At 45.8% G+C, this 19,866-nt stretch overlaps 1 protein-coding gene across 11 annotated transcripts in view; it reads left to right on the forward strand.

Annotated features, from left to right (window-relative positions):
• The window catches only part of CRACD (capping protein inhibiting regulator of actin dynamics), a 246,994-nt gene that overhangs the window by 199,853 nt on the left and 27,275 nt on the right, over positions 1 to 19,866 (forward strand). For 8 of the 11 annotated variants that reach the window (XM_036334702.1, XM_036334716.1, XM_036334733.1 and 5 more), the window contains one exon: positions 14,133 to 14,268. The exons of 2 other annotated variants lie outside the window; for them this stretch is intronic. In XM_036334702.1, the coding sequence (XP_036190595.1) occupies positions 14,133 to 14,268 (136 nt within the window). Of the gene's footprint in view, positions 1 to 14,132; positions 14,269 to 16,394; positions 16,416 to 19,866 lie in introns of those variants that run through there. One more of the 11 variants, XM_036334763.1, reaches the window with a different exon arrangement.

Raw genomic sequence — 19,866 nt, forward strand, 5'->3', positions numbered from 1 at the left:
GGAACATGCCCAGGCTGCGGACCCAATAGGGAGCATGCAGGAAGCAGCCCACCAATGATTTTCTCTCATTATAGATGTTTCTATCTCTCTTTTCCTCTCCCTTCCTCTCCCTTCCTCTCTGAAACCAATAAAAATGTATTGAAATAGTGTGGTACTGACTGTATAAATCAGTGGGTTTTAATTGAGAGTCCAGAAATAACTCTTTACAATTGTGGTCAGGTGATTCTCAATAAGAGTGCCAAGACAAGTCAGCGGATAAAGAATAGTCTTTTCAACAAATGGTGCTGGGACAACTGAATAGCCACATACAAGAGAATAAAGTTGGACTCTTTTCTTATACCATTCACAAAAATGAACTCAAAATGGATGATAGATCTAAATGAAGATCTAAAATTGTAATACTCTTAGGAGAAAACCAAGGAGTAAATCCATGACCTTGGATTAGTCAGTGATTTTTTTTAGGTACCAAAAAGCACAAGTGATAAAAGAAAAATTGGTAAATTTGACTTCACCAAACATAGAATTTTGTGGCCTGGCTGGTGTGGCTCAGTGGATTGAATGCTTCCCGTGGACCAAGAGGTCCTGGGCTTGATTCCCTGTAAGGGCACGTGCCCAAGTTGTGGGCTTGATCCCTAGTAGGGAGCGTGCAGGAGGCAGCAATTGATGTGTCTTTCTCATCAGTATTTCTCTCTCCCTCTCTCTCTCTCACTTCCTCTCTATTTAAAAATCAATAAAAACATTTTTTAAAAGAAAAATAAAAAATATCATCAAGAAAGTGAAAAAAACCCTCAGGATGGAAGAAAACATTTGCATATCACTTATCTGATAAGACTATATTCAGAATAAGTAAAGCACTCTTATAACATAAAGATCCCCAAAACAGAGCAGTTTAAAAAATGGGCAAAGGATTTGAATAGACATTTCTCCAAAGATATAAAAATGTCCATTAACATATGAAAACACACTTGGCCAACATTGTTCGCCATCAAAGAAATGCATATCAAAGCCACAATGAGGTATCACTTCATACCCATTAGGAAAACTATAATATAAAAGAGAGAATAACAAGTGCTAGTGAGGAAGTGGAGAAAGTGGAACCCTCATACATTGCAGGTGGTAATGTAAAATGGTACAGCCGCCTTGGAAAACAGGTTGACAGTTCCTCAAAATGTTAAATTAGATATAAACCCAAAAGAAATGAAAGCAATGTCCACACAAACACTTGCACACAAATGCTCACAGCAGAATTATTCATAATAGCCATAAAGTTGAAACAGTTCAAATATCCATCAAAAGATGAATGGATGAATAAAATGCGGTGTATATTCATACAATGGAGTATTATTTGGAAATAAAAAAGAGTGAAATACTGATCCATGTCATGACGTGAATAAACTTTTAATATATTATGCTAGTTGAAAGATGCCAGTTACAAAAGGCTACCTATTGTATGATTCCATTTATACAAAAACCAAATAGGCTTACCGGTAGAACAGAAGGATTAGTGGTTGCCAGGCACGGGGTAGGATGGGGGTGACTGTTCATGGGTATGGGGTTTCTTTTGGGAGTGATAAAAATCTTCTAAACTTAAATGGCGTTGATGGTTGCACAATTCTTTGAATGTGTAAAAATCATTGAAATGTACTTTTATAAAAGGCTGATATGGTATGTGAATTATATCTCAGTAGAGTTGTTTTTAAAAAGGGGAATGAACATGACATTAAAAAGGTCAGGTCTAGCTGAGGTGATAAGTTCATGTTGGCAGGAGAGAGTAGGGGCCTATTTCCTTCCCTAAAACCCTAAAATCGGAGGTTGATATTTGGAACGGAACGAAGAGGGCTCATGTGGAAATAGGACATCACTGCAGAGCAGAGCAGGCTGGCTTGGAAGGCAGACAGCTTTCCCGTGTGTTGAGGGCGTTGAGCCCCTGCTTTGGAATGGGATGGGGAGGCGATACTTGATGGGAGAGAAGAGATGGGGAAAGTGATATGCAGGTCATGTTTGAAACTGTCTACTTAAACTGTATGCCTATGGTTCCCCATGCACTCCACACCCCTCCCCAAAGTTAATAGAAACCCTGCTCTCTACTTACATGATAACCTTATTCAGTGGACACACACACACGTATCAGTGTTAAAGGTTTAAGGTACTTTTTAGTTCTGACCTAATAACTTCACTTTACAAATGGGGAAACTGAGGCTGAAAGAGATGACAGTGCTGTTGTAACCGGACAATCAATGGGTCCGTGCTGCCTGTCACTACTCAAGCCAATTGACTCTCAATTAAAATCCACTGATTTATAAGCAGAGACAGGGTTGAATCATATATGAGTGTTTATTCCAATAGTGCTGGCAGAATGGGGGAGCAGCAGGTCGTCCACAGAAATCTGCTCTGCCCCCACCATAAGCTGGCTGCTTATATTGGTATTACATGGGAAAGTAGGCAAGAGGGCAAATGGGCAGTCCACAGGTATGCGCAAAGGGCTGGGGTTACATGGGGAAATAGCAGCCAAGGGTAGGCCAAATGGGCAGTTAACAGGTGAGCAGAGGGTTGGGGGTCTTCAAAGCGCTTGGTGTTATGCAAAGCCTGGGGTCTTCAAAGGGCTGGCAATTCCGGTTTCTGGCTCTGGTTCTGCAACAAGGTTGTTAGTCTTTCCATGATAATAGGAAGAAAGGGCTGCATTTCCAGGTGAGCTCCCAGGTCCGGAGTGCGGCTGCCAGCCAGGTGGGATGGGAATGTGCCTTCTTTAATCAGAATAAGACAATCACGGTTAACAGAGCATGATTAATATTTCTTACAATTCTAGCTGGTTCCCTAACATTCTATTTCTGCCCCTATCAGTGTTAATGGTAGAGGTGTGACTAGAATCTGTCAGCTGATTTTGCACATAGTACTAGTAATCCTTTTGCCTGGAACAACCCAATCCCCCATTCTTATATCCTCCTCCAGCTAATTGCTCTCCATCCTTTTTTTTTTTTTTACACAAATGTGCCTTCCTCAGTAGAGCCAGCTTTCTATGTCCTCCTCAGCCTAGATGAAGCCTGAGGTCACTGTTCTCACAGCTTCTTTTCCCTTTCCCTAAGGATGGGCCTGTAAGCTTGCCTTTCACTGTACTTCTCGCCTCCAGAACGGTGCCTGGCACACAGCAGGCATAGATGAATGCTGCCCTTTTTACCACTGGATTCTTCCCATTGGACAAGTCAATGTTCGTCTGATTTATCCTTCCATTTTCCACGTGGTAAAGAGTATCACTGTCCCTCTGACCAGCCGGGGAAGCTCAGGCTCCCTGGTTAGTGGGTGCCGCAGGTCACTTGGCCTTGTGCTTTTCAGAAGATGAAGTCGGGAAAGACTGATTTTACTTGGCCATTTATCCTCTGCCCATAGGAACCTGGCATGTGCTGAAATTGAACAGGGGTTAGAGAAGAGGTGCAAAAACCCTTAAATGAATAAAAATTAGGGACTAAACAGGGGAATTAATGAAGCTGAGCTGATAAAGTCTAGGGCAGCGATCGGCAAACTGCGGCTGACGAGCCACATGCGGCTCTTTGGCCCCTTGAGTGTGGCTCTTCCACAAAATACCGACTTCTGCGCATGGGCCACGAAGTTTCAATCACACTGTACGTGCACGCCCACGTATTTTGTGAAAGAGCCACACTCAAGGGGCCAAAGAGCCGCATGTGGCTCGAGAGCTGCGGTTTGCCGGCCACGGGTCTAGGGGGAAAGAGAGCTGATGAATCGGTTACAGCAGTTACTGGAGATACAGTGTGTGGGAGAGAGCAGATCAGGAGCCAGGGTCCTCTTGTGAATGTGGGGCTTTCCCTTCTGAGCTGTGTGCCCTCAACCAAGCCAGCTCCTTCATCGGTGACAGGGATGTGCTCCCTCCCAGGGTGGATATTTTTATTATTTTTAAAAATGCATGTGACATCTTACTGTCTGCTCTGAAACAACATTTTACAAATGCAGGATAATATTATTACGGAGACAAAGAGGAGGTTGATAACTAGTTTCCTGTTTCCAGAGCATAGACCAGGGGTGGGCACACTTTCTGGCTCGAGGGCCACAATGGGTTCTTAAACTGGACCGGAGGGCCGGAACAAAAAGCATGGATGGAGTGTTTGTGTGAACTAATATAAATTCAAAGTAAACATCATTACATAAAAGGGTACGGTCTTTTTTTTTTTTTAGTTTTATTCATTTCAAACGGGCCCGATACGGCCCGCGGGCCGTAGTTTGCCCACGGCTGGCATAGACCAAGACTCAGTTGATTTAGCTGATGGCTCAAGATGTTTATGAGAAGGTCTTTCTCCAGCTGGGGCAAATGGGGAGTGGAATAGTCAGGGTGAAGCCCCGGAGTCCCTCCAGAGCCTTAGAGGCAGGTGAGGTGATGGCTTGTCCTGTGGCTGGAGTAGGTGAACCTTCAACTTCCAGGTCTAAGTGTCTGTGTTCTAAGATTCTAAACTTCTCTCCTCTTCCTTGAATGTTTAATGATGCATCCTGTTTCTGTTGTAATTATGATGTATTTGGGTATGCTGTAGCCTACTGGGTTCCTTACAAATTCATGGAACACTCAAGTTGGGGATGAGCCTCAAAGATGCTACACAAAATGTAATCTGACTCCAGTCTCTTTCAGCACTTCCAGTTTGTTTGATGAGGACAGTTAATTGCTCTTCAGCATTTCATTTGAATGAGACTCACGGATCTGTTTAGGAAGAAAACTGCTGATCAATTGCAATTGCCCCCGTTGCCATGGAAACAGGCTGCAGTGGGACTATAATTATATTTCTTTATTCCTGAAGTGAATCCCTAATCATTGCCATGGTAATTACCCAATATCTATGGCCCCAAATTACATGATGCTTCTCCAAAAAAGACAAAGGATAAAGGAAGAGGTTGGGGGGGGGGGGGGGGGGGCTGGCCTGAGACACGTGGTAAGGTGGCAGCTGCAGAAAGCTTCTTTTCTGGGTGCGGAGAATTCCCCTCCATAGGCGCCAGGTTAGACGGTGTCGGTGGGTCTTAGAATGCGCCCAAAGCCTGCAGTAGTGGCCAGAAGGCTGTGTCGGAAACAGAAAACACAGCCACTGGTACCTTCAACAGTCGTGCCCTACACTACCTGCTGTATCTGAAAGTCTGGAGAACTGTCCAAGTTCCAAAGTTCCTTAATGAAGCAGCCCAGCAGCAGCATCAACATCCAGTCTGATTGCTTTTTTTCTTATCCTCGGGGAGCGGGCTCCTTGGGGAACAGACTCTCCCCAGGTTCGCCCCTTATAGCCCAGGATGGCCTATATTCCAGATGACAAACACCATTGAAAGGGGACCATCCCTGTCTTGTGTCATGGTTTGCGAATGAGGAGGACTTTCCTAGAAACACCTCCCCAATTTTCCACTGTTCCTTTCACACAGACCCTGCTGCAGACGGTACTTCTAGATCACAGGGCTTGAAGTGGAGGTGGCTCTTCTTGGCTCCGCCCTGCTCTCCTCAGCACTAAGTGACATGACTGAGGAGTGGAGGAATAGCATGACTACAGGGCTAACTTTGTTTTGCTTTGCTTCTCACCTTCTCTCTCCTGTGACTTTCTAGTGCCCTGAGCTCTAGGCCACAGGCCATCAAGCACCCTTTCTGATCTCCGTCTTGTCTGCTGATAGGCATGGACATGGGACAGTGGGCCTGGGCTTAGACATCCCAGTAGCATGGAGTATGGCATCCTTTGCTCTCAGGCAGCATCACTTGCCACCAGGGAAGAAAGGCAACTGCTTCAAAGAGAATCAAAACATGGGAGAGCTGTACAAATAGTTGTCCATCCAGTTGGGCTAGATTGGAAAGAATCAAGGCACAGATCCCAACGCAGTGTGGTGACTGGTGGCTATTTTTAGTAACTGAGCTGTTACCATTTGGTTCCCCTTCTTGGCAGCACCCAAATTTCCTTTCTGGGAATCAAACTTGCCTCGTTCCACCTACCTCTGATAGGACATAGTACCAGCTTCCTATGACAGAAGCCAAAGGGCCACTTCCTCCCCACTGCAGCCTGGTCTGAGCACATGACCTAGCCTGGCCAATCAGTCTCTCTCCTGGGCTTTGACTTGGCAGGTGGGTCGAGGCGATTGCTGTGGCTCCTACTGCCTAGACTGCTAGAGTTCTCTTCCAAGAGCCTTTTTCCAAGCCTCATCGCTAGCTTCCATTGTTCTTTGAGCCCCATCGTTCTTCCAGTAAATATTCTTTTGGTTGAGTGAGACATAGTTTCTGTTGCTTGCGACTCAGAGCTGTAGCTAACCCAGAATGGAACCAGGAAAACTTGGTGAGAGGGAGGTTTGAAATAGGATGTGGGAAGCAAAGCCTGGAGCAGTTTCTTGGTTTGGGTTGAAAAGAAGGCTCAGAAGAAACCTTTTAAGAAGAGATGCTGAACATCCTCCTGAATTGCCCATCCCTTGGCTTCTCGGAGATTTCCACAATGGCCTCCTATATAGGCCTGCCCTACCTGAAATATACTCATGATCTCAAAATAGTCCCGTCCTCCTATCAACATGTTTGCATCAAGCTTTGCATCCCCTCAGTGACCTCTCAATGGGAGAAACCCGTCTGATAAACTACCCTACAATATTAATTGTGCCGGGCCAGCTCAGCCTAGGGTTTGGTGAGCCTGACGGGGGACGGCGAAGGATTAAAGAAAAGACAGAGAGAATAAGCTGGGTCTAGGTCAGGGGTGGGCAAACTTTTTGACTCGAGGGCCACAATGGGTTCTTTTTTTTTTTTTTAATCTTTTTTTTTTATAATTAAATCTTTATTGTTCAGATTATTACATTTGTTCCTCTTTTTTTCCCCCCATAACTCCCCTCCTTCCAGTTCCCACCCCACCCTCCACCCTCACTCCCCACCCACTGTCCTCATCCATAGGTGCACGATTTTTGTCCAGTCTCTTCCTGCATCTCCCACACCCCTTTCCCCCCCAAGAATAGTCAGTCCATTCCCTTTCTATGTCCCTGATTCTATTATAATCAACAGTTCATTCTGTTCATCAGATTATTCATTCACTTGATTCTTAGATTCACTTGTTGATAGATGCATATTTGTTGTTCATAATTTGTATCTTTACCTTTTTCTTCTTCTTCCTCTTCTTAAAGGATACCTTTCAGCATTTCATATAATACTGGTTTGGTGGTGATGAACTCCTTTAGCTTTTCCTTATCTGTGAAGCTCTTTATCTGACCTTCAATTCTGAATGATAGCTTTGCTGGATAAAGTAATCTTGGTTGTAGGTTCTTGGTATTCATCACTTTGAATATTTCTTGCCACTCCCTTCTGGCATGCAAAGTTTCTGTTGAGAAATCCACTGACAGTCGTATGGGTATTCCCTTGTAGGTAACTGAGTTTCTTTCTCTTGCTGCTTTTAAGATTCTCTCTTTGTCTTTTGCTCTTGGCATTTTAATTATGATGTGTCTTGGTGTGGTCCTCTTTGGATTCCTTTTGTTTGGGGTTCTCTGCGCTTCCTGGAGTTGTAAGTCTATTTCTTTCACCAGGTGGGGGAAGTTTTCTGTCATTATTTCTTCAAATAGGTTTTCAGTATCTTGCTCTCTCTCATCTTCTGGCACCCCTATAATTCTGATGTTGGTACACTTGAAGCTGTCCCAGAGGCTCCTTACACTATCTTCGTATTTTCAGATTCTTTTTTCATTTTGCTTTTCCGGTTGGGTGTTTTTTGCTTCTTCGCATTTCAAATCAATGACTTGATTCTTGCGCTCCTCTGGTCTGCTGTTGGGAGTCTGTATAATATTCTTTATTTCAGTCGGTGTATGCTTAATTTCTAGTTGGTTCTTTATCATAACATCGAGGGTCTCATTAGATTTCTTGTAGATCTCATTAAGTTTATTGGCGGCTTCTAGACAGCTCTTAAGAGACCTTAAACGTGTGGTTCTGAACTCTATATCCTCCATGGACAATTTTGTCCTGTTTCTTTGTCTCCGCATTTTTTATGCTTTCTTGGTGCACCCCCTAGTGGTCTTTGTGCGCAGCCTTGTTGTAGTTAAGCCTTGATTGTTGTAGTTGATACTGGGGGGATTTGACCTCCAGGCCAACTGGCTGTGAGAATCAGCTGTGTCTGCAGTGGGAAAACTTCTGTCCTCTGGGGAGGTGCTAATCTAGCCTTTGCCTGAGGCTATCCGGCAAATGGCTCTGTGCAGGGCTTGGGCGGGGCGGGTCCCACGGGATCAACAGGGCAGGGGGAGGGAGCAGTTATGGCTGCTCTCAGTCCCGTCCCCAGAGGCTCTGCCTCTCAGAGTCCCAGCATCTGCTGCAAACCTTGGAGAGAAAGCTGTCCTTGCGTTCCGACCGATGCCAGACAGTCCCGCTTCTCCCGTTTGAGTCTGGGTCCCTAGAGACTCGCCCAGAACTGGAGCTCAGAGCCTGAGCCTCCCTCCCGATTGAAAACGACAATCGCGCCCTCAGCCACCAGCTCGCTCCGCGCGCACCTCTGCACCTTTGTATTTTCCGCACTGCGCCTCCTCTGAGTCTCGGTATGCTGTTCTCTTTCCTTCTAGTTGAAGAATTTCCAGCCAGCTTTCCTGTGGTTCTGGGTGATGTCCATTCCGTCTTTTAGTTGTATTTTTGAAGTGGTTGTTCGAGGCAGCAAACTCCGGTGTTTACCTATCCACAATGGGTTCTTAAACTGGACCGGAGGGCCGGAACAAAAGCATGGATGGAGTGTTTGTGTGAACTAATATAAATTCAAAGTAAACATCATTACATAAAAGGGTACGGTCTTTTTTTTTTTTTTAGTTTTATTCATTTCAAACAGCCGGATCCGGCCCGCGGGCTGTAGTTTGCCCACGGCTGGTCTAAGTGGATCTTCCTGTGCCTGGCTGAAGCCACAGAGAGAGATCCAGAGGCAAGCTGAGCCTTTATTTTATAGCCATAGGTAAACAAGGTAGTGGTCACCATAGTTACAATGTTCTTGTGAGTTTCACTTGTTTTGGCAGCCCTTGCTGCACCTCCCATAGCCCATTAGCTTCCCAAATAAGATCTAAGGAGCCTCATAAGGTCAAGCCTAATTATGCTAAGAGGGCTGTGCTCTCTATGCTGGGACTTGTTTTGTGGCTTTGCCAACAGGTCAGTCCGAGGCTTAACCCTATAGCTGCTCCCTGCAATTAATCATTTACTCATCACAAATTTTATTGTATAAAGGATTTTGGGAGAAAGAAAGATCATACATTTGATCCCTGCCCTCATGCAGCTCCTAGTGTGGTGGAGATACGATGATGCCATTATTATTAGAGTCACATCTGCATAGCACTTTACAATATGCAGAGCACTTTTGTTTTCCCTCTCATTTAAGGCATGATTATAGTAACCATAACATGAAACAGCAAGAAATGCAGGCATGGGGCTCTGGGGGACAGAAGAGATCCCTTTCTTCCAGGGAAGCAGAAAAGGTTGTGTGGAGTTGATACACTTGAGCTGGACCTTGAAGGGGGTGTAGGACCTGAACTGAGAGACTGGCATTGGGCTGTCCCTGGAGAGGAAGAGCCTGTGCACTGATAGAGCCCAGAGAGGATATTGGGGAACTGAGTGGTGGGGGTTGAAGTAGGGTGACATTTGATAATAATGGGTAACACGTAAGCATTTACACTGTTCTAAGTGCTTTACATATCAGAATTCATTTAAATCCTAAAAAATCGATGAGGTAGGACCTCTTGTCATCCCCCTTTACAGGTAAGGAAACTGGCCTTCCCAGAGTAGGTTAGAGCCTCACTATGAAGAGCCTGAAAGGGTAAGCCACCATGGCAGCTTCATCTGGTAGGGTTTGGACAACAGGGAACCAAAGGAGGTTTCTGAGCTGGCAAGTTAACTGCTTTAAGATGAACTCATGTTTAGAGAGCAGAATTGGAGAGGACCTCAGTTGAAGATCATCTATAGATGTCAATCATGTTACAGTCGGCTCAGGGTAAAGCCAAGGCAACAGGACCAATGATACACTCACTGGCCCTTCAGTTGCCCTCAGAGATTCCTCCACTTTTCCCTGCGGTTTCTCATATCTTCCAGTGTATGAGCCACCACTGCCTGCCTGGCTCAGGAGGGAGAGCATCATGCCAGCAGCTTGGGCTAGGAAAACAAAAGTTCTTCACGCTACACTTGCAGTGTTTTTGTAAGTCTTAAATGCTTTCAACATAGAAAATAATAATGAAAATAAAAGCTTAAAGAGTATGAACTTTATGTTGCATTTGGCACAGTGGTCAGCAAACTCATTAGTCAACAGAGCCAAATATCAACAGTACAACGATTGAAATTTCTTTTGAGAGCCAAATTTTTTAAACTTAAACTATATAGGTAGGTGCATTGTTATTAACTTAATTAGGGTAGTCCTAAGCTGGCCTTTGCTAAAAACGTCCTCAATCTGAGGGGTCGACCTCAGCGAACATACCCCCACTTCTTCTAACGCCTCTTCTTCAAAATAGACTCGCCCAGGCCAAAAACCGACTTCTGCGCATGGGCCACGAAGTTTCAATCGCACTGTACGTGCGCACCCGCACGTGGTATTTTGTGGAAGAGCCACACTCGGGGCCAAAGAGCCGCATGTGGCTCGAGAGAGCCGCGGTGTGCCCACCACTGGTTTGGCATGATCATTAGCATAATAAAGTCTGTGCGTTAGAGCAGAGTGGGATAACCCATCTGGGCCTCAGCTGGGTTTCCTGGGATCACTCACAACTTTTAGGCCCTTCAAACAACCCTGTGTTTTGGTCTATGTGCTGCCAAAGTGTGCTCATAAGTACTGTATTATTGATTTTTAAGACGCTTTCTTATAGCTTCTAGGTAGAATTATGACAGTTCTGCGATCTCTGGGGAAGTAAAAGAGGAGGAGGTGGAGGAGGGGAGAAACAGCAGCGTCTCTTTTCTCCTCTCCTTCCAAAGCCATATTGACTTAGGTGCGAGGGCTTAAATGTACCAAGACGTAGGACCCCCTAAGCCACTCCAAGTCGTCTTAGTGCTAATACACTTTCTCTTAGATTTAGAAGCCTCTGTTCTCCAGTCAGTAGGTCCTGTTCCTGGTGTTTAAACCTCCATGGCAGAGGGGTGGAGATGGAACGCAGGGGCTGCTGCTCTGAGAATCAGACACCCAGATCAGCTTTTCAAGTACTAGTTCTGCGTTTCAGAATTTCCCAGGATTTTAGGCAGACACGAAGGATTCTCTTCCTCTTCTTTTACTCTTCTCATTTTCCTCCACCTCCTGCCACCTCTCTTCTTTTCTTCTTTCTCTTCCTCCTCAATCTCCTTCTCCTCCTCCTCCTCCTCCTCCTCCTCCTCCTTCTTTTGTCTCATAGTCTCTACTAATCTTTATAGATAGTGACTGTTTAATGTGGGTAGAGGATATGGAAGTGATATCAAACCTTTGGTGTGAAATGAGGACTTATGGAACACCTACCTACTCTTTCAGCCATGTCTACACATAGTTATGCGTCATAATGCTTCATTCATTCATTTTAAAAAATCTTGATTAAAACATCAGTGTTCACAGCAGCATTGTTCACAATAGCCAAAAGGTAGAAATAACTCAAATGTACATGCATAAACAAAATGTGAGATATATATATATATATATATATATATATATCCCAGAATTATTCAGCCTTAGAAAGGAATGAAATTCTGACACATGCTACAACATGGATGAACCCTGAGGCTATTATGCTAAGTGAAATAAACCAGACACAAAAGCACAAATATTATATGATTCCACTTATATGAGGTACATGGGAGAGTCTAATTTCATAGAGATAGAAAGGAGAATAATGGTTATCAGGGGCTGGAGGAAGGGAGAATGAAGAGTTATTGTTGAATGAGTATGGGCGTTTCAGTTTAGGATGACGGATGGTCATGATAGTTGAATAACAATATGAATGTACTTAATGATACTAAACTGTATACTTAAAAATAATTAAAATGGCAGGAAAGCTGGGGAGGGTTGGGGGTTGGGGGGGGGCGGGTAAGAGATCAACCAAAGGACTTGTATGCATGCATATAAGCATAACCAATGGACACAAGACACTGGGGGGTAGGGGAGACCGGGAGAAGGTCAAGGGGAAAAAAAAAAATGAGACATATGTACTGCCCTTTGTAATATTTTAAGCAATAAAACAAAATTTGCCAAAACCGGTTTGGCTCAGTGGATAGAGCGTCGGCCTGCAGACTGAAAGGTCCCAGGTTCGATTCCGGTCAAGAGCATGTACCTGGGTTGCGGGCACATCCCCAGTGGGAGATGTGCAGGAGGCAGCTGATTGATGTTTCTCTCTCATCGATGTTTCTAACTCTCTATTTCTCTCCCTTCCTCTCTGTAAAAAATCAATAAAATATATTTTTTTTAAAAAACCCAAAATTTTAAAAAATAATTAAAATGGTAAATTTTATGTTCTATATATTGTATTTTACCACAGTAAAAAAAAGTCTCGGTCAGTATTATGTAAATATGAAAAAAACTCATGGATGCTGGCATCCTATTTGGTATTAACAGATTTGGTGTTTTAAGCAATAAAATCGGTTTACCTTATTTTGTATAAGATTTGCAGTTGTGGGTGAACTGGGACTCTCGTAGCATTACTGTCTTGTCATGGTCCAGCAGCTGTTGTTCATATAGCATCTTTGCTCCCAAAGACATCCAGACATCTATGAACACTGTGTTCAAATGGAAGACCCTGTCAGCTGTGAGTGAGGAGCCTGAGTTCTGTTTCAGCTCTGTCTTGATCAAGTCTCTCCCGTCGCCTTTCTGGACCTCATCTTTGTTACATAGCCAGGAGGCTCACATCCAGGTCTTTTGTTTCTTAGCCTCATGCTTTCTCACCATGCTGCCTGTGGTTTGGCAAATTAGATTTGGTGCTCAGTCTGCCCAACTAGGTCTACCCTTGGTTGGGACCCTGCCCACTGCATTTGGCACTTGGTCCCTGACACAACCTCCAATGGAGCCCCTTTCCGGGGAGAGGAGGAGGGAGGGGAGTGGCATTCTCTCACCCTTGGGGGCATGGAAGAGTGCCTGCCTTGCCTCCTGAAGGGTATGCGATTCTGCCTGCCCTGTGAACAGCCTGGATGTGGATTCCCCAGAAATAAGTTTGTTTCCCAGATCAAGGAAGAGCAGTTGGCTTTTGCTGCTTCCCGTTCCTACAGGTCGCCCTGCCTCTACTTCCCTGTCAGGTAGAAGTCTGGACTTCTTGAACCCCAAGCCTTCACCTGAAGTGTTTATTGTTGGCCACCTGCCTCCTGTAAGCTGATCAGTGCAGGAGGCCCATCAGGATTGCCCCGATCCACATTCTCTCCCCTGTCTCTGAATTTCTAGGCAGTTACGAGAGAGATTCTTTATTCCTGTAGACCCTATCAGCAATTCTAGTCCTTGGTTTAGATCAGCGGTTCTCAACCTGTGGATCGCGACCCATTGGGGGTCGAACGACCCTTTCACAGAGGTTGCTTAAGACCATCGGAAAACACATATGTAATTACATACTGTTTTTGTGATTAATCACTATGCTTTAATTATGTTCAATTTGTAACAATGAAAATACATCCTGCATATCAGATATTTACATTATGATTCATAACACTAGCAAAGTTACAGTTATGAAGTAGCAACGAAAATAATTTTATGGTTGGGGGTCACCACAACATGAGGAACTGTATGAAAGGGTCGCGGCATTAGGAAGGTTGAGAACCACTGGTTTAGATGTATAGAGCTGTCTTCTAATTTTATTGTAATCTGAAAGAAAGGAATGCGTGTCTCTTCCTTCTTCTAGATCTGAATGTTACTTAAAAAGTGCTGGTTGACAGGACCTGCTGGGGCAGAACCGATAGTGATGGCTCCTCAGGGGAAGGCCCCTCCAGTTAAGGTTTCGGCGGTGCCTTCTGCCGGGGCCTCGACAAATACAGAGCTGCCTGCGTTCTCCGTGAGCGGCCCTGGAACGCTGCTGTGTTGGAGGCAGGCTCCCTTATTCCTGTGGGACCCTTCCGTCTGCCCAGCTCCTTGGCTGACCCATAGCAGAAAAGGACACAGAGCTGGGCGAGACAGGGATGTGGGTGGAGTCCCCGCCTCAGGAGGAACAGGACGCTAGTTGCCAAAAGAAATTTTATCATCCTAATAAAACGAAGCACATGATTTGCATTCCAGGTCCTTCAACTATTCTATGGGAGCCCGGGCGTTTTCCCATGACAGTATTTTTATCCCTGATGGGGGAGCAGAAAGTGAGCAGACAGTTCAAGCAATGTCACAGGACAACATCCTGGGCAAAGTCAAAACTCTTCAGGTAAGACAGCTTGAGACTGGAAGGTTAGAGCCGCAGGAGGGCCTGGCTGTGGAGGGAGTGGGGAGATGCCCAGCTTAGCCCTGAGTGATGGATGGGGAGGTCCAGCGGGAGCTCCTGGGGAGAATTTTCGCCTTTTTTTTTTTTTGTAACTGGAGTCAGTTCTCTAAGCCTTCTGTCCCCTGTGAGAGGTACATTGTCACCGTTGTACCCACCTTCATAACACCCCCTCTCCTGTTCTCTCAAACTGTTCCCTCCGTGTTGAGTGGGCATTATGAGGACAGATCCCCAAGAGAAGCTGCATGACTCGGATGGGAGGAGTCATTAACCGTGAAGTGTTGGCCGTAATCCCCAAGTTCAGGGCTGACTGTCTGTGGATCGTTTGCACAGCAAGTGTTCACTCTCCAAGCCTCCCTGCTTGGAGCGTGAATGCTGAGCCTCTTACTCTGTTGTGCACATAAATCTGGCTCCCCTGAGCCACCTGGCCTCAGAGGAATACCGGGAAGCTCTTAGGGCACCCCACCCCACCCCTGTTCAGCTGCAGAGCTGGGCAGTTTTCCTACATAAAATTAACTCAGGTGGTAACTCCTTAATCATGGAAGTACAGTTGACCCTTTAACAGTGAGGGTTTGAACAGCATGTGTCCACTTATGTGCAGATTTTTTTTTCAATAAATACTGTAAATGTATTTCTCTTATGATTTTCTTAATAATGTCTCTTTTCTCTAGATTCCTTTATTGTAAGAATACAGTATATAATACATACAACATACAAATGTGTGTTAATAATCAGTTTATGTGACTGGTAAGGCTTCTGGTCAAGAGTAGGCTATAAGTAGTTACGTTTTGGGAAAGTCAGAAGTTATGTGTGGATGTTCAGTTGCATGGGGGTTGGCGCCCCTAACCCCTGCATTGTTCAAGGGTCAACTGTATAATAAAATAATTCTTCACCAAAAGTGATTCAGCTCATGGGGACTCCGAGAAAAGCAAGGGAGTGAAGACACCTGGGATCTGACTGTGTAGGTTTGCCTGATTACTGGGAAGAATTCACTCGCCTGACAGAAGTGCCTAAGCAGGCACTTCTCTGAGACAGGGTGCCTGGAGGCGATCCAAATCATGAACAGGGGACTCTGGTGTGCTGGTTTCCCTCTGTAAGTCTGCAAGAGTGAGTGAGTGAGTAAAAAAAAAAAAAAAAAAAAAAAAAGGAACAGCTGGCTTGAGTAGCTGCTGACAAGATGAAGCATTGTACTCAAATTTTCTGTTTTCTTGAAATGCTCTTGTTTCTACTGAACATTAGCTACGTATTTTGTGATCAGAGTTTGGTCACATATTCCCCACACACTCTCAGTCGAATGCAGCATATGGCAAGCAGGGAAATAGCCCACACCTGGCACCGCGCCCAACGCGCCCAGGTCCTTATTCCTACTGCCCAAGGCCATCGCCCTGCCCCAGAGCTAACCTGGGCACTGCCTTCAGGTTCCGCCACTTCCTAACCAGGCTACATTCTTGGCTCTTGCTGGCTGTGCTCTCTGAACCCCTGGCTTATCATATCTGCTTTCTAAAAGGAGTGACTTACAGATTCCAGTCCACGAAACAGCTGTGTTTTATGAGGAGTTCTTTAAACTTAGATAGTAGTTCACTTAGTACATCACAGCACATGCCACTGCCATGCCAAGTGGACTTGGAGTTGTAAACGGTATGGGATTCTACAGTATTGAAAATGTGGAAACTCAGTGCAATGTGTGACTGCCTATTCATCCTATTAAGCACAATTTTAAAGAATCTGATCTCACCATTAATAAAATGTAAAACAACCAACTTCCCCGAAGCTACACTTGTATTAATTAACACAGGAAGAGAAAATGTAAGTAAAGTAAAATAACTATATAATTCGCGTGCTCTCTTTTGATGATAGCTACTCATCGGAGGTTTTCCTAATTTTGCTTCTGTTGTATGGAATCATGAGCTTCCTTACAGCTCTATAGTTATATTTTTAAAAAAATAAAATAAAATAAAGGGCTTTGCTCTTCGAGGAGGGAAAGGGGGACCATTGTCATAGGAAATGTAATTTTTGGAGTGACATAAGATGTAACTGTATCACCCCCAAAAGACTGTGCTTTATTTTTCAGTCGACTAAGCAGTATGTTCCTGGTAAGTCGTAGAAATAGTAGTTAACTGTATTAAGTTGCATGAATGCTTTGCATTTTTTCATGACAATGTTATGCTGGCATTGATGCTTACTAAGCAGCATAAAAGACCGCCCTTCATAGGCTCCAGCATGGAATGAGGGTGTTTAGTTATGTCAGAGGCATGAATGTTTTTTTTTAATGTCTGAAATTGTCTTTGTGTATCTGCGTATGTTTATTTTAAAGAGAGAGAGACGAGTAATGGATAAACCTATTTGACAGTAAATGTCTTGGCAAGCTCATTAGCCTCCATTATTAAGACATTCCTTTGAAATTAGATTTTTCCTGGAATGCCATTTAAGACAAAAGAAAACACATTTTTCTCTGGGAACCCCCAGAACAGTGCCTGTAAATGAATGCATTTGGAAAGGTTGCCCTCTAGTGGCCACATGTCGTCATCTCAGCTAAAACTGTCCTATGTTGCACCGGGGCCGGTTAGTATCTCTACTGAGTAGGGAGCGACTGAATCCAGCATAAACCAGCCTACACTTTTCTGAATAGAGTAAATGGGCCACCTGCACAAACGTCTGTGGTGAACGATGGAGTCACTGTTCATCTGGTGTAGCACGGAGTGGCGTTGTCAGCTCTGCCCTTCCTTGCGTTTGGACTACAATGTCCTGTTTCCTCCCTGGCGCTGCCAGAGCACAGATCAGAGAGGTACCTGCATATCTTAGATCAGACCGGGCTGGGAAGTACCTACCAACTAATGATAAACCTCCGGAACACCACAGTCGAAGCCTGCAGACAGTTTGTAGAATTATACCACCCCTTTGTCAGAAATGCGTGGGCCCATTAGTCCACAAGCTAATTAGCTCAGGAGGGAAAACCTCCATCCTCAGTAGCTACTGTCTCCTGCTGAGCTGGATTTCACGGAAAAATGCCAAAGTGTCATTCGCTTGAGGATTTTGACACCTATCGAGGCCGCAAGGAATAAACACCTGCACTTAGCCACTTCTTCATGGAGCAGGCTTTAAATCCGTATGCTTTCTCTTTTTTTGTTTTTTGTTTTTTGGGGTTTGTTTTTTTTTTAGCTTGTTTTAACTGTGGGAGTATCCGTAGTTCACTCAAGAAGACAGCAACTTCATTTTCCCTCCACTTTATTCTTACAGACATGGTCTGAAGAATGAGAAATCTGGGGGACTCTAAACACTGCCAGTGTGCGAGCTGCAGGCTATGACATACTTGGAATTCCCACACCATGAGCAGAGCCTCATCAATATGGATGTGCATTCCTATAGCATCATTCTCCAGCATTCCATATTACAACAAAACGGCCCCATTTGAGTGAATAAAATACAGTCCCTTTTCGCTCACATTCCAGGCTCAACAGTAATAGCATTCATAGCCACACGCAGCATGGACTCACGGGATAGGCACAGCTTTCCCCTCTCCCCTCTGGCTATGACCGCAGGGTGTATAAGGATCCATGGGTATTGGGGAGGCCGGGGGGTGAGAAGGTGGAGGGAGTGGTGGTAGTTTCTTCCCCTGTAACGTAAGGGCAGGCTCGCCGTAGCAGTCCGTTTTTCAGTGTGATTGCTTATGTCAGTTTCTCTGTAACAATGCCTGAATAGTGGGCAGAAATAGTCACCCCCCCCCCCAAAAAAAAGCCACACTTATCCTTTTATTCAGTTCACACCACACCTAAGTTGCCAAGTAGGGTTAGCAGTCCCGTTTTCACTGTCAACAAGTCACAGAGTGTGGTGACAGCCCCGTCTCCGTCCAGTCAGCTGAAGGAAGAGCATTTGGAGCAGGACCGCAGAGAAGGGGGAGTGTGCAGATGCTGGAGCCTTGACCTCGAGAGCCTGAGGATCAGCCACCATGGCCTTGGGCCCCAAGTCCTGCCTGGCCTTGGGCCCTAAGTCCTGCCTGGCCTTGGGCCCTAAGTCCTGCCTGGCCTTGGGCCCTAAGTCCTGCCTGGCCTTGGGCCCTAGGTCCTGCCTGGCCTTGGTCCCTAGGTCCTGCCTGGCCTTGGGCCCTAGGTCCTGCCTGGCCTTGGGCCCTAGGTCCTGCCTGGCCTTGGGCCCTAGGTCCTGCCTGGCCTTGGGCCCTAAGTCCTGCCTAGCCATAGGTCTCATTTCTGACAGCTGCAGGGAGTGTCTGTGAAGAGACAGCCCTTGGTCTGGGCAGAGAGGTTTGCCCTATCCCTAAACGGTGGCCATCATTTCTTTGATGACCTGAGTCCTCCCTCCTCCAATCCCACCGCCTCCTCCTAGGCCCCCTAGCCACCAGCCTGCACTCATTTTCTCTGAATCAGCTGCTTTACGGAGATGCACATTGTCATTGACAAAGGCAACAGCATGTGTTTCTTCTGGCAGGATGAGCATGTCGGTGACATATCAACCCTCTGATATCCGCATCCCCCCGCCCCCCGACACACACACACTCACACACACCCCAGCCTCAGCTGGTGCCTGCAGTCAGGTGTGCAGCTCTTCCTAGGCCCTCGTCACTCCTCTCCATGCATTTCCTCGGACCCTGCACCCTCCTCTCTGTCGGCCTCTTTTCTCTAACCTCCCACTTCATTTCTTAACGCTGCTCTGTCCCTTTCCCAGCTTTGTCCCGTGGTCCTTATTTCTCTGTCCTGTTCTTACTCAGGTTTGGTTTTATTTCCACTTTCTCCTTCCTTTCCCATTGGTAGCCGTGGTAGCCATCCCATCTTTGGGAGACGGTGATTCCATTTTGCCATGTTCTTTTTTGTCCCGTAAGGATCAGATGGACCAACACCAGTTTCTAAAAGGGGCGCCAAGATAGTAAAATACCGGCACATTCCTTCCTTTTTGTGATGGTGGCAAAAATCCCTACGAAATGGCACTATCGTGTTAGGCCAGGTTCTCCTTGCGAGCTGGTTACAGAAGTATTCTTTCCATCGTGAACAGAAGTCCCCTCATGTCCTCCTCCAGGAGCCCGAGTGGACGGCAGAGCCTGACAGCTGGAGGTGTGTGTCTCAGGGTTTAGAACCGTTTGCAGTCTTGGCCAACACTCCTAGAGGAGGGATAGCGGGTGAACCCAAGGCTGGGCCAGGACTCCCGTGCACAGGAACCATTCCCTCCTCTTCTGCCCAGTTCCCAGCCCTTTCCCACCGGGCAGCAGGGTGAGACGGCCGTGACTGTCAACACCGTGTCTCTCTGTCTGATTCCATCGGCTGTTCGAATGTGCCTGCGAATTGATCTGCTCAGAGTGGATACTCGCTGCCGCTTCCTGCTAAACTTGTTTTTGGAAGACACCCTTTTCAGCCTTTTCCTCCCTGAAACCCTTTCAGGCTGCTCAGGCTGTACTTCATTGGCTGGCCTCAGGCTTCAATATGTGCGCCTTCCTGTGGGGTTGGGGAGCCAGGCTCAGGTCACACACATGTCCTGTCTTCCTGTGCGCCTGACTTGGCATGCTGGGGTGCGGGGAGGGGTGCGGGGGGGGGGGGG

The sequence above is a fragment of the Myotis myotis genome, unplaced genomic scaffold (assembly GCF_014108235.1).
Source record: "Myotis myotis isolate mMyoMyo1 unplaced genomic scaffold, mMyoMyo1.p scaffold_m19_p_1, whole genome shotgun sequence".
Taxonomy (NCBI): Eukaryota; Metazoa; Chordata; class Mammalia; order Chiroptera; family Vespertilionidae; genus Myotis; species Myotis myotis.